The sequence below is a fragment of the Sprattus sprattus genome (assembly GCF_963457725.1).
Source record: "Sprattus sprattus genome assembly, chromosome: 15".
Taxonomy (NCBI): domain Eukaryota; kingdom Metazoa; phylum Chordata; class Actinopteri; order Clupeiformes; family Clupeidae; genus Sprattus; species Sprattus sprattus.
The window spans coordinates 20445125-20460390 of record NC_137913.1 but is presented as its reverse complement, the minus strand read 5'-3'; the positions used below and the strand labels follow the sequence as shown (position 1 = coordinate 20460390).

At 42.3% G+C, this 15266-nt stretch overlaps 1 protein-coding gene across 1 annotated transcript in view; it reads right to left on the bottom strand.

The window, feature by feature from the left end:
* The window catches only part of kcnt1b (potassium sodium-activated channel subfamily T member 1b), a gene marked incomplete at both ends in the record, with an annotated part of 47758 nt that extends 35021 nt beyond the window's left edge, over nt 1-12737 (bottom strand). The window contains 3 exons of the mRNA XM_080852945.1: nt 10500-10670; nt 11648-11693; nt 12707-12737. Coding sequence (XP_080709071.1) covers nt 10500-10670; nt 11648-11693; nt 12707-12737 — 248 coding nt within the window. The remainder of the gene's footprint in view (nt 1-10499; nt 10671-11647; nt 11694-12706) is intronic.
* Nucleotides 12738-15266: the final 2529 nt, after the last annotated feature.

Below are 15266 nucleotides of genomic sequence, written 5' to 3'. Positions count from 1 at the left end.
ATCAGTTTCTCTGGTTTTACTATTTATTGGTATGTGTTAAAGTAAAATGTACATTTTAGTTTTATTCTATAACCTACTGGCAACATTCCTACCAAATTTCAAATAAAAATATTGTCATTTAGATCATTTATTTGCAGAAAAATGACAATTGGTCAAAATAGCAAAAATGATGCAGTGTCTTCAGATCTCGAATAATGCAAAGAAAACAAGCTCATATTCATTTTTAAACTACACAATACTAATGCTTACACTTAGGAAGAGTTCAGAAATCAATATTTGGTGGAATAACCTTGATTTAAAATCACAACTTTCATGTGTCTTGGCATGCTCTCCACCAGTCTTTCACATTGCCGTTGGGTGACTTTATGCTACTCCTGGCGCAAGAATTCAAGCAGCTCGGCTTCTTTTCATGGCTTGTGACCATCCATCTTCCTCTTGATCACATTTCAGAGGTTTTTTATGGGATTCAGGTCTCGAAATTGGGCTGGCCATGACAGGGTCCTGATCTGGTGGTACTCCATCCACACCTTTACTGGCCTGGCTGTGTGGCATGGAGCATTGCCCTGCTGGAAAAAACACTTCTCAGAGTTGGGGAACATTGTCAGAGCAAAAGGAAGCAAGTTTTTCTTCCGGGACAACGTTGTACTTTGCCTGGCTGAGGTTTGTAAAAGACCATAAGGATTGAAAAAGCGGACTGGAGGTTCTTCTAAGTTCGTCTTCTCTGATGAGTCCGATTTCACAGTAAGTGCAAGACTCTCTGGCTTGTAGGCCTCTCCAGGTCTCCGTCTAACCATCAGACGACCATGTGTTGGGCAAAGCTGAAAATTGGACTCATCAGAGAAGACGAACTAGAAGACCCTCCAGTCGGCTTTTTTCAATCCTTATGGTCTTTTACAAACCTCAGCCAGGCAAAGTACAACGTTGTCCCGGTAGAAAAACTTGCTTCCTTTAGCTCTGACAATGTTCCCCAACTCTGAGAAATGTTTTGTCCAGCAGGGCAATGCTCCATGCCACACAGCCAGGCCAGTAAAGGTGTGGATGGAGTACCACCAGATCAGGACCCTGTCATGGCCAGCCCAATTTCGAGACCTGAATCCCATAAAAAACCTCTGAAATGTGATCAAGAGGAAGATGGATGGTCACAAGCCATGAAAAGAAGCCGAGCTGCTTGAATTCTTGCGCCAGGAGTAGCATAAAGTCACCCAACGGCAATGTGAAAGACTGGTGGAGAGCATGCCAAGACACATGAAAGTTGTGATTTTAAATCAAGGTTATTCCACCAAATATTGATTTCTGAACTCTTCCTAAGTGTAAGCATTAGTATTGTGTAGTTTAAAAATGAATATGAGCTTGTTTTCTTTGCATTATTCGAGATCTGAAGACACTGCATCATTTTTGCTATTTTGACCAATTGTCATTTTTCTGCAAATAAATGATCTAAATGACAATATTTTTATTTGAAATTTGGTAGGAATGTTGCCAGTAGGTTATAGAATAAAGCTAAAATGTACATTTTACTTTAACACATACCAATAAATAGTAAAACCAGAGAAACTGATAATTTTGAAGTGGTCTCTTAATTTTTTCCGCGGCTGTATATATATATATATATAAATAATACACATGAGCATTAACACCATCACATTTTTGGGGAAACTAAGTCCAAATTGTAGCATGGAGAGAACATTGAAACAAGCTTAATTTCTCAAATCGTGCCAAACATAATCAGATAAAACTCACAGACATGTGTGATGGCATCAGCATGCTACGTTCAAAATGTCAGCTTGTGTCTCAAATCCTGTCAAAAGTTATAGACAGAAGTCGTGTCTTTCGTGTCTAATTGTAACTTTTAAGTTCTGCAAAGGCTGTACAATTGATGTGTTTTGACAGGAACACAGGTAACAGCAGGTCGTTGTGATCAGTAAATTCCGATCTAAATGCCAGTATAATTATAATCTGCAAACAATGTGTTATATTATAATTAGTTTATCAAATATTAGGAGAGGTCGCCTTGGAACAATTGTAACAGGCATTGCATGCAGTCGGTTGCAAGTGAAATAGGCAAGCCACTTTTGCGAGCGCAGACTCAGCATGCAAATAAAGCTGGTACAATATACAATACAAAGTACAATAGGCTTAATCATAAAATGCTCAGCCTGCTCTACGTACAAAATATTGACGACAGACAGAAATATAAACATACTGGATTAAGAAAAGTTAAGTGTTGTATCGAGTAAATTGACAAGCATACTGTTAGCATGGTGAGCGCTGCGACGCAAATATGACACCATTGGTTTATAGAGTCTATCTCATTGGCATTTGGGAAACAAACTCTGAACTACAACAGACTTTCAGAAAACCCTTAACCAATATTTTTTGTTGATGTTACTTTACCCTTTCAAACTCATGCTACAATTGTCCCCAATGGCTCTCGTTGCATTTAGACGAAATGTGAAAATTACACGAGAGGTATATGTGAAATGGACATCTGCCTTTTTTTTTTGCAACAAGGCAAAGCTAAAAGTGTTTCAATTGTACCTGGTCTCTCCAATATAGCCTAAACTTCTTCACATAGGCCTACTGAATAATCTGTGGTAAATTCAGGTACCACTAATCAACAAAATGATTAGTCATGCATCACTTCACCCACTCAATGCAGCAGGTGGGCGTAGGCGTCATTAGTAAGGTACTACACCATGTGCAATGAGTGACATGTCAGACCGTAGCGTCCCTAGGCCAAATTCATAATGGCATGACAGAAGAGGAGGCAGCTGGCTGAGTCTGTCAATACAGACAGAGGATAGAGAGAACATGCATGTCCTAATGCAGTGCAGACCATTGGAAAAGCCTGGGAGGGCTGTGAGAGGCTTTCCTGTGCAATTCAACAGTGCTTTTCATTCTCAGTTTTTTCCTTGTTACGGCCTGAGCAGCTGAAATGAGAAGAAAAGCTGAGGATCCTAATTGATTTTAATAAATGTGGACCAATTAGTGAGAATGAGACAGACATGAGCAGGGCAGATGGTTTCCACCCAGTAAAAGAAGGCGCAACTCATCGCTCCACAAACAAACAAGGCATCACACCTCTTTGAAATAAAACAAGTCATTGCTTTTGCGCCACACAAAGGAATACAATAATTGGACACAGGGGGCTGGAAGAATTGTTGCCTGGACTGATGTATCCTGGCTGACCAAAGCGTAGCAGCCCATGAAGACCTTTTAAAAGGACGTCCAAACGGGTCATATGAGCTTCAACAATCGTCCAGGAAATTACATTTTACAGATACTTCCCCATACCATAAGCCTCCTCTGCACCATAGTGTGGTTCTACAAACATAAGAGTGAATTCAGCTTCAGAATTCAGCTATGGCCTGTCTATGAACCAATGTTATCTGTAGTCATTTTCATTATTTGTAGTGTACATTCAACATGATCCAGCTCTACACTGCTGTAAGAAGCACTATCATACATCCATCAGCATCCCTCATGATGACCATGTTGCAATAATGTGATCTTATTCTGATAGTACAATGGGAATGCATCATTAAATGATCCTCAGTGTCTGTCTTGGTTTATTTGTGCTGGCAAAATGAATTTAATCTCTGGAATGTACACAACAGTATACTTGTGGATATTAGTATAATCCTTAAGCTTGGGTTCAATGGCTTAATTAAGCAACTAGAGAAGATAAAAACCACATTGAAGACACTGAAATGTAATCCAGTAGGCTTCTTCATGTCGTGTATCATTATGACAATGTATGTCCTGTCGGGGAACAATAAAGTGCATCCAATCTTTTCCTTTCCTGTGGTTTATAAACAGTGAAGTGTTTCATTGAAAAGACAGGCTTTGTATACTATAAATGAAGGCCTCTTGACTTCTTTGGCTAAACCCTTAGCTCTCACAATACAGACAAACAGCATCTGCACTTTATCTAAGACAAATACCCTAATCTGTTCAATAATCACTTTCCACAGCAATAATGGTAAAAACCAAACCAGACACTGCCGGACCCAATCCATCCCCAAATGTATAACCATAAATAAAGCTAAGGACCTACAATTGCACTCATTCCAAGGCACCAGATGCATTGCATTGATCCACTTTCTCGGCTGCCGACGTGATTTGAATATATTCTCATTCCATTGGCAGGTGGAGCACAGGAAACACCTCAGGGAGCAAGCACTTGGCAACACCAGAGATACAGAGGAGCTCCTGACCCCTGGTGATTGAAAGAGGACATGAAACGGGGCAGCCCATGGGGTTATTCAGATGGCTTTTGGGACATAGATTAGCTGGGATATCAGTGGATATTATATTTATTAACACTTTCATCCAAAAGATTTTATTAGCATGTGTGCTCCCTGGGTATCAAGCACATTACCTGGGTGTTGTTAGCACATTGCTTTGCCAGCTGATTTCCAGGAACACTAGTTACCAGACAGAGTTACTAGACGTACAGAGCAGCACCTATCACCAGCTCTTTGGTAAACACTGCTCACTAGGACCTTGCTGATATCTGGCTTTTAATAACGCAGTCAGAGACCAGTGCAATGGGGTGCCGGTGTGCAGGAGAGAGAGAGATGCTGACCGCGGATGCACCCTGCGCCATCCCCCTGGCTGGTGGCCACGTGCGCCGCTGCCTGGTGTCTGTGAACAGCAGGGAGGAGACAGGTGGCCTCGCGGCGGGGCGCTGAAGGTCGTTCCCCTGCCGCCTGCACAGGCTTGTAGTGAGACACAAACCCGAGCTGCCAAGCCAAGCGTGGACCGGACGTCATCGCAGCCCGGCGATCCCGCGGCTTTAACCAGTGGCGCGCACACGTTTGCGATGCCAAGAGCTTACGGTGAGTAAGGAGGGCCATTAGATAATCATGAGCAGGGTAGTTTAGCAACTACAGCAACAATGATGCTATTTCCTTTTTAGAACAAGCTATCCCTTAATGTGATGTTTTAGTAAGTTACTTTCTATCGGTAAAGTCCTGCTTTCTTCCACAAGAGGGCACAGTGACTACATAGAGGATCATGTAGTCTGACATACTAACAATATCTCTTGGTTTATCTACCTCTACTAGGAGGGCCATGTGGGCGTCATCCCTTTGACACTCTTGTAATAAAGCTTTTATAAATCCCAGGACCACTAGGCATCAATGCCTGGCTTCCTGTGTGCAGCATCAGAGATTTTCTTTGATCTGAAGACAGGCCCGTCTCCTCTGTAGTAGGAGTCACACGGGATAAAAGCACACGATACTGCCCACCACCTCCCAACAGGCAAAGCATTGAACTTGTAGGCCTCTTGTTTTACCTCTGTTTACAAAAATCCCTCTCACCATATTCTGGACTCATCCAGCCACAGCTGAGAGGGTTCCATTTTAGTCAGTATTGTTAGAGGGCTGTCTGCCATCTGTTTGTAGACATCTTCCTCGCTCCAGCAGATCATCCCCTCGAGTGAAAAAGTCTTTCCCAGATGTGATTTCATTACACTGGCTGTTACAGGAATCAATACCCATAAAGAGCCTTTTTGTAAGAAAGCTGCATTATGGCGTCGTTATGGTGAGAATATGGTGGTCACAGCGGTTAATTTTGATAACATGGAGGTTCATCCTAAATCTATGACTACATAAGTGTAAGGCAGCTCATATGTGTGTGTGTTCAGTTATTGAGGCATTAAGCAAAACAACACGAAAATCACTGTGAGCTGATCAATCTCAGCACTGAACACTAATAACGTAATCAGCGTCATAAAGCCACTTGCTGATATTCCTGAGGTTGTTGCAGTGCAGATTACGTCTTTCCTTCATATTTTGAGGATCTTAATTGCGTTTCATTCTTTTGTCCTATGAGAAGGAGATAGGAAACCTCCTGATCCCAAAGTGGGCTATTATCCTACACGCTGAAGTGCCTACAAGTGGCTCCACACAGTGTCAGTCGCAGATGAGCAATCACCAGAGCCCAAACATGGCGGCGGCAGCAGCAGTAGCAATGGCAGACCATGGCAGATCTGTCCTTTTGTTATTTACAGCTCCAGCCGTAAAGCCAGGCATCACGCTGCTCCTTTATCCATGAATATTTAACAAATTGGTTTAATGTAGAGAAGGCCTGTGATTTATCTCTTCTTGACTCGAGCACCTGGAAAATTAAAGCACTTTTATTGCAAAGCAGTTACCGGCACTGTGCTAGACCAGGGGAACAACAGGAAACTTCATTTTGGTAATGGGGGATAGAGTTTTTGACAGGGTATCGACGGCGGCACTCTCTCCTTGGCTCATTAGAAGCTTATTAGAAACAACAGCAGGGGATCTGGCCAAGTGGATCTGCATTAATTTAATTTTCAAGACAGCCCAGTGCATCCATTTGTTACAGTGCTGTGGGCAACTCCTCCCACTGAGCACTGAGATCGTGCAGCAACAATTGACGAGAAGAGGATATGTGAAACACGGATATGAGTACTGTTGTATGAATAAACACAGGTTACCCATGCATGCACATGACTCATACAGTTGTACCAGAAATGATTCTGTTCCGTCTTGCACTGCCTTTGCATTTAGCGAAATGGACTTTTGTTAGTCGGACGAGCTAGGTGAAATATGCGTGGACGCTCGCTTGAACCATCCAGCAGCACATATCCACCCCCTCACTCAGTCTTCTGCGGTGACTAATCTCGACTATAGTCTAGACCAGTGGTTCTCAACCGGGGGTACGCGTACCCCTGGGGGTACGTGAAGGTAGTCCAGGGGGTACGTGAGATTTTTAAAAGATATATTCCAAATTAGCCTCCATTCAAAAATCCTTTAAAAATAGTTATTATACGGCTATTCAGAATGTTCAGTTGATTTGTATGGGCCAAAGCTAGCCTATGTGGGTTAAATGTCTGCGTTCGCAGGTTTGTAGTTCCTTGATTTTCACTGCTGCGAAAAGTTTATATCCGCTGTCATTGGCAACGGCTTTTGTGCTTCTAATTCACATCTTTCATATCAGTCCGCAAGTATTCCGGTAATTGAACGTAACGGAAAGTCATTGAAACTTGAAGTCAGAATGCGGGTTGCTACGCATTTGCGTGAAGAACTATTTTTTTCTTAGGGAAATCACGGAGGAATGTCTTCTATCATTTTGGCAAGTAACTGTAGCCTATAATAAGCGCGATTTGTTCGCGAAAACATGGAAGCTGAACACACACAACTGCTGCTGCACACAGATATGCGATGGCTCTCTCGAGGGAGAATACTTAACCGGCTGTTGAAATTACGATCTGTGTACACACCTTTCTGATTGAGCACAAATCTCCCCATGCATGCCACACAGACTGGCTTGCAAATATGTGCTATCTGGCAGATATATTTAGCAAATTGAACGAACTGAATATGTCTGCAGGGAAAGGACACCAGCATTTTAAACCTGTATGACAAGGTGGGAGGTTTCCTGAAGAAAGCAGAGCTGTGGAGAAGAGCCAGGGGGATTTAACAGGGGAATTTCAACTGCTTTCCTCAGGTGGATGATTTTCTCTCTAGTGAGGATGTGGACAGAGCTCCTGTCAAGTTGGTCATCGTGGGACATTTGACCAATTTGATTCGAAATTTAAATGTTCGAATGTCTTAATTTCCTGACATGGAGGAGAAATCTACACAGCTGGATTTGGTGAGATACCCATTTCTCTTGTCCAAAGCATACGGAAGCAAGCTACCTGTCAAATCAACACTTACACAGTTTTGGATGTGTGAGAAGCAGGAGCACCCTGACCTGGGAGAGAAAGCTTTGGAGCAGCTACTACCCTTTTACTCCTTATATTTATGTGAGGCCTCCTTCTCTGCAATGACTGTGATCACAACAAAGCAGAGAAACAGACTGTGTCTGGAGAAGAGCTTGATTCCAGCAGTTGCCTTCCTGCCACCAAGACTGACAAAGATTTTCAGTGAAGCACAAGCACAAGGTTCTTACTAAAATGTAATTGCAAACGCACTCAGTTCAATGCAACAATGTTCCATGTTCAATATTCAGTGTTGACAGTTTAATAAGCGCTGTGAATTACATATTCTTTTCAATCAAAAATGCTTTGCGCTGGTTAGGGGGTACTTGGCTGAAAAAATATTTCACAGGGGGTACATCACTGAAAAAAGGTTGAGAACCACTGGTCTAGACTACAATAGGCAGAAGTGCCACCCTGCAAGGCAGGCCAGTGTCAATACGCAGCTCGTTCGCCTGACAGCTGTATCATGGCCGGAGCAACTCGTTACTCCCCCAGGCACAGGCAGCACTGCCACAAAGCAAAAGAACAAACGGTTATTGTTCACTGGAAAACCGAGCCGAGGAGATGTCTGTTTGTTTGTTTTACGTCATGCGAAAAGCTCATCTTTCTATCTGATCAAACTACAATTCAGTTCATCTACATCATTTTCAGTCCTTCTGTGCCTAGAGGGAACTCATAAACATGCCCCCTTCAGACAGTGCAATGAAATCAACTGAATATATCAGGATGGTTGTGCATGACCAAATAGCCAGATGGAAATTACTTGCATTATAAAATGCATGAGTGAAGAAAGTATAAATAATAATGGCGCTTTTTTTCTTTTTTGTTCGCTGCTAAGAGCAAAACTGCCATGAGAGGTTAAAAACCCTCGTTGTGAGGGTATGTGTTTTTGTGTGTGTGAGTGTGTGTTTGTGGAGGGGTGGACAGGGAAATTGAAAGGGAAGGCAGAGAGAGAAAGAGAGAGAGAGAGCAGGAGAGAGGGAGCATTAGTCTGTGAGGTCCTTGTAATGATCCTCTTAGCACCTAGCCGCCCACACACCCACACACACAGACGCACTCATGTCTGTCTGTTGTGAGGTACTTGCTGGGGTATTAAATGGTGAACACCGATGATTCCCTACTTGTCAGAAATTCCATTTATAATCGGTGACATCCATAGTCACATTCAAACAAACAGATAGTGTACATTAGCACGACACTCAGCCATAAAATCTGACACTTTTCCCATGCTCTGTGGATTTTGAATAGGCAAACAACGTGCAGAGCTTTCTTTTTTCCGCCCGTCATTTCAAAGCAACAACCAATCATTAAAATGTAAGCCCAACAGTCGCTAAGCAGCAGGAGCCTGACGTTAGTAGTCCTCAGCAGAACTTAAGTCTTACCAATTCCCAGGGAAGACCAATTCTGCTGAGATGTGCATTTTCACTTTGCTACAAAGCAGGCCACAGGAAGGCCATGGCCACAGAATGTCCTCCAATACAAATGACTTTATGTACACACCCTTATTTTAAGACCCTTTCACATACTACTGGCTCCCGGGGAATAAACACAGGATAAAATCCCTAACCAACACAATTGAATCCCACCTCACAAACATGTGGGCAGGAAGCTGCACTGGCGGCCACCCATTATTAACCTGCAGTGAGCAGTGGCAGCACTGGAGGGCTGTGTGGTGAGAGCCTCTCTCCACTCATGCGCTACACTACACCACACACACAGGGGCCTTCTGTGCAAACAGCTCCGCACACTGTCACAAGTATTTATTCCAGCAATGTTAATGCTGTCAGAGGGTATTTTCATTCAAAGAGGTGTTTACATCATAGCACACACTCAGAGGTAGTTACACTGCCTGCGGTATTAAGTATTATCATAGGGGAAAAGGGCTGGTTTTTGACAGGGTGGCTTCTTTTGCAGTGTTTTACATACGCTGGTTTATGCCAAGTGTCTTTGAAAAGAAACAGAATGAATATTAAACATTTGTTATCTTCTCTACCGGTTTCACCCAGTGATTCAGCTGACTTAAGCTCTTCAAAAGCTGTGCCATTAACGGTTATCTGTCACCCACCCTCCTTCTCAAATACAAATCAGCACCCTGAATGGAAGGTTTAAACCATTTAAAAATAGCTATACATTATGATGTTTGAAAGAAGCCTCCACAATTGTGTATTCATGGTCAAATGTTGGCACAAAGCAGCCTTATTTAAACTCATCATAATCATAATAATAATGATGAACTCATGATACCCAATGAATACAGGTTTTGTGCCGTGTTTCACGCTGTGTTGTAAGTGTGCTACATGAATATAATATGGGATAATAAACACTGAAGAAATACGCTGGCATCTACCATATTTAGTTGCATACATACTGTACATGTACGTATATCTTCTGTACATCTCAAACTCATCCTGTCAAGCCACTGTCTGCATGTCATACTAATTAATAACTGCTACGGGAACATCTAGGGACACAGTGGCGGCCACAGTATTCGCCAGGGACACTCATACCGCACCCTCCTAAGTCTCTTAGTAACCACACATCAGCATATCTTAAAACCAACACAATACGTCTTCCAACTCCCAAGCGGCCACTACCCCACTCCTAGACCGCAGTGGCCTTGAGCTATTCAGGCCACATTATCTCTCTCACAAAGCAGTGCGGCGCCATTCCCTCTCCCGCAGCAACAGCAATGCCAGCCATCGGTATGTGGCCGTGCTATGATGAAAGGCTGTTTAGCAGCAGAGAGCAATGAAGACTATACCTGTCTTCGCTCTGGAAGGACTGGTCTCCCAGCAACAGGTCCCTGAATCTGTAGCGTGGAGGCAGAGGGGGCACTCCTGACTCCCCAACGCCCATCCTGAGGTTGCTGATGTCCAGGATCAGCCCCGTGCTGCCGCTACTGTTTTTCTTCTGAACGGCCTCCATGGATCCCCTGACAGGAGAAGAGGGAGAGGACATAGGCAGTGATTTACCATAAGCAAAAGTAGCCACAGCTTTTCAATCAATACTTTTCATTTGGTTCTGGTGGTGTTGTTGGATTTAAATCTGTTTGCACTCTACATCCATTAATGTATTTGGCAGCAAAGACAATTACCACACACATGTACTTCTTCTGTAGACAACTTCAATTCGATCAATTGATGTAAATACAAATACCAATCACTGCAATACTGCAGCCATGCTTGCATTATGTAACTGCTGTTCTGTCACACTGTCTAAGCTTATCCCTGGAGGAGTAATATCTCAGGCACTCCTCTCAGTCTAGCACCGTGCTACAAATAAATGTATCCTGGTAATTAACTGTTACATGTTCAATGCCATGGACTTCTACAGCTGTAAACAAAAGTATGTTGAGGAGACCGGGTCCGGGTGTCCCAATAACGATGTCGTAGCGGTCAGTGTTATCTACGAGTGATTCTACAAACATTTTTTTTTATTACAGGCGTTTCCCAAACAAGCACGTAACGCGAACGCCGTGCCCTCAAGGCTACTGAGCGAACGCTGTCAATGAAAACAGTGCTGAAACAGGATAGATTAGTGATACATGCTAATTGAGTAAAGGCGAACAACCTTTAACATCTGCATATATAAATTAAGAATAAACATTCTCAGAGTAGGCCTATGCAACACACGAAAAATGCTAAAGATTAAAAAAGATATAATATTACACCTTATTCAGATGTGTTTGTTGCATGACGTTTCAACATATTAGGCCTACTCAAAACATCCACTATAAGCCTGTTCTCTACTTTTTTTATTAATACAATGTTTTCGATGTTTCCCTGCTGGTAATACCAGTGATAAGCCTCTACGACACTACGAACTACCTAGTGCTTACGATGCTTTTGGGAAACCCGGCCCTGCATGATCCCACTGCAGCCTATGAACGTGGGCATGTGTTGGTTTTACCTGTCACCAGTGGAACTGGCCAAGTGGGGAAGCGCCGTGGCTGTGTCTAGGCGTTTGGGAGGAGAAAAGGAAAAGTGCTCAACAGTGTCACCAGAGATTAAGGTTGCAGGTTTACACTGTGTCTAGTTCATTATACTATCTTAACATGCTCACTTTCATATAATAAACATTATCAGCAGTTGTTAGTACAGCGCTCTGTAACAGTATGCACAGTATGGAAGCAAAAAAGGATATTTTTTTTAGACATTTAGACAAAAGGCATACATTAGTGCATCAATCGATTTCCATTTAAGTTCCACATGAAAGTTCAAATAATGTGCAAGTACTGTTTTGACATATAAACCGCTCTGCCTTTCTGTATCAGCTGCTGAGGTTTAAGTGCGACAGAAGATGAATACCCTAATCTCCCATTTATATTAAGAGTCCCACGCAACCATCACAAGCTTGGCCAGCCCAGTCGGTGAGCTGTTTCCTTAAAAAAAATTGTCTTGACATTTAAATGCATAATTTACTGACACTGGCAAGGTCTGCTGGGCTCAGAGAGCAGGGAGGGAAAGCAGAAGTGTTTCAATATGGACAATCACTCCAGACACTGTGAAAGCCCGTTTGAAAAGGCTCATGCACAGTTGCACACACAGAGAGGACGATAAGAAACGGGGCCAGGGGTTTTCTTTGGTTTTCAGCGTGGGCATTAACGGAAAATTGTTCAAAATCGGTTGACGTTTGTAATGAGCACAGCAAGACTTAAACGTCTTCCCAGGCTTTCTAAAAATAACACTTGACAATATTTTTAATTTCTTCAATTAACTGAAGTTACAATGACACTGAGATTCAGCCTAACAGTTGACCATAGTGGGGAAGATCTATTTGGAAGGAAAAGATGTGTGGAAAAAATAACAACAAAACACTGATTTCAGCAGGTATCAGCAGTCTCAAAACAAATGTTGAAGAAACGATAAGGCAATGATGCCAAGACTAGAAATGTCGTAAACAATAGCATTGTTACTGGAACGGATCTGTATCAATTTGTTTATAAACTAAACATGGAATATCCCTTACCTGGTTGTGTGTGAACGTTAAGTCCCATCATTGTAAACGTACGTCTTGTTTTTGTGACACTCGTCGCACATGCTTCTTATGCCCACAACCCAGTCACCGTGCAAGGATTCCTATTGTAATGTCCTCTTGTAAACTCCATCCTCCTTGGACAATTGCGTGAAAGACGAAGGTCGCCATACCGCCACATGCTGTACGATGTATTCCATGGGAAATGAGACGGAACTTCCTTGCCACCGTAGCAGCTAGATTCAATTCACTGCTCTTTTACTTTCGCCCTAATATTAATGCACCTGGTTCTGTTCAGTCACTTCTGGAACTTAACATTTGCGTTTCCAGCGACGGGCTTTATCCTAGCGACAAGGTTCGGCACTCTGAGGTACAGTACGCTTTCTGGAAAATGAACGCAGACTCAACGATTATGGACAGCAGCTAGGCGCTACCTCCTGGGAAGCAGGCGACCCTTCATCCTCCGCAGTCATTAAGACACAGTGATAATGCTGGATAAAACTCTACATATTGTTGACCACATTGATGGTTTAGGGGGTTTGTCATGCGCACACAGTCACACTGGCAGATCATTTACATGACGCCATTGAGGCTGTGATGCTTACGGTTGTTTGCTCAGGTGGCAGAGTCTCTAGGTTATGTGTATGGGGGCAAATGTGGCCCCAGGAGTAAATTATGCCTTTTTCTCTTTCTCACTATCATTGGCCACGATTTTCAGATATGGTAATATACCATATTTCCCGTCTCTTATAGTGTGACCTCTGATGGCAAATGCTGATGGCTGTGGAAAAAATGGTCCTCATCACCATATCAATTAAGTAGCCTACATACGCTTTTGGCAGCCGGACCCTACCCACTCACTTCGTCTCCTTATTGCCTTCCTTGTCTAGATTATCTTCATTGTGAAATGATGCTGTAGTCTCTCCATCTGATCTACTTGTAGTAATTCCTTGACCCACACCTACCCACCCCCACCACACTGTCATGTTCTTATTGTACACGATACTCTGTGCTAGCATGTACCTGCAATGTAAATAATTGCCACCGTCGACATAGTATTATGTTCCATCACTCTACTTACCCTTGTAATAGTTACCTTATGAGCATACTATATACCCACTAAGCTGTTCTACAATATTTGAATGCTCTCTCTACACCTTATCCACTATCAATGTTGTATGTATCATAGCTACCCTGTTAGGTTTGTATGTATTGTGTACATTTACCAGTAAGGACACACTACTGTGAACCACAAAGATGAATATGTCATAAAACATAATACATCTTTACAGAGAGAATAGCAAGCAACAAATCAAACATGTTGTGTTTTAGTGATAAACTATCCTAACTTGTGTTCACTCTGATAGGAGTTGTATGGAAGCACATGCATACATTCATATAACTCCATTAAATCCAATAAAAAGTATATGTTAAATGAAAAAGTACTTTGTGTTAACTTGCTTACCCATGCAAACACTCGTATCTTCTGATGTTTACGCACCCTTTTTGACATTGCCAAAAAATGTCTAGCTATACAAAGCAAATGCATATGGAAACCATGCTGTAATTTGTTGTGTCATCTGCAAACAGAGATTTGCTTATTGGTCACTTTTTTTGACAGTCCCTGTCTCAGTCCCTGACAGATATTGTGAATTGAGTGCAACTGTCTGCACTGCACTAATTCTGAAGTGCTACCATGCTGAGCATCCCACTGAGGGTTTTAGAGGGTGGGGGGGGGGGGGCAGCTTTTGTCAGTAACCGTCAAATTGAGTAACGTCAGGTGGATAGTTTGATGTGCAAAGGTCCTGTCTAATCGTGATTACTCAATATCACACCATGAGATGCAGGTGTCGAGTCTGAAAGTGAAATGGTCCCAGATGGTTTTTATAATGTGACTCACGGAAGAAATCTTTGGTAGCATTCCGTTACGTTTCCCAAAGGTGTCAAATCTAATTATAAATGGAAACCTTATGAGGACTGATGCTTTTGAGCTGATATTGCATAATCAACGATTGTGTCATTGTTCACCTCATCTTCAATTTTACCTGTCATTCTCACATTAATTTGTTAGTCATTTCTAGTGTCAGAAGAAATTTCACAGATCTACTGCATTAATATTTAAAATACATGGAAACATTATTGAAATCCTGAAAGAAAACATCCCTATCGTTTCATTCGGTGCTTTACTTTGTTAGTTAAGGGTATGGACTGACAGAGGCTTATTTTTTGTACAGCTTCAAATCTAACTATAGTAGTATTATCATTTCCCTTTTCTTACAAGACAGCCAAACATATAGAGCAAACATGTTTGTCAATCAATCAGCATGCAGTAGAATATGCTGATTTTGAAACGATCCTTCAAAATTGTATAGGCAGCATTGCATAGTCATTGGAATAGCCTTAGCTGACAGATATAAAGTGCCCGGTGATAGGTAGGCCAATTGTTTACAAATATAATCATCCATCTTTTCAAACAGTAACCCCCCCACCGGTTAGACCTTTTCATTACTTTATTGTATTTGAGATGACAGGTGTTCTACTGATAGCAAGTATC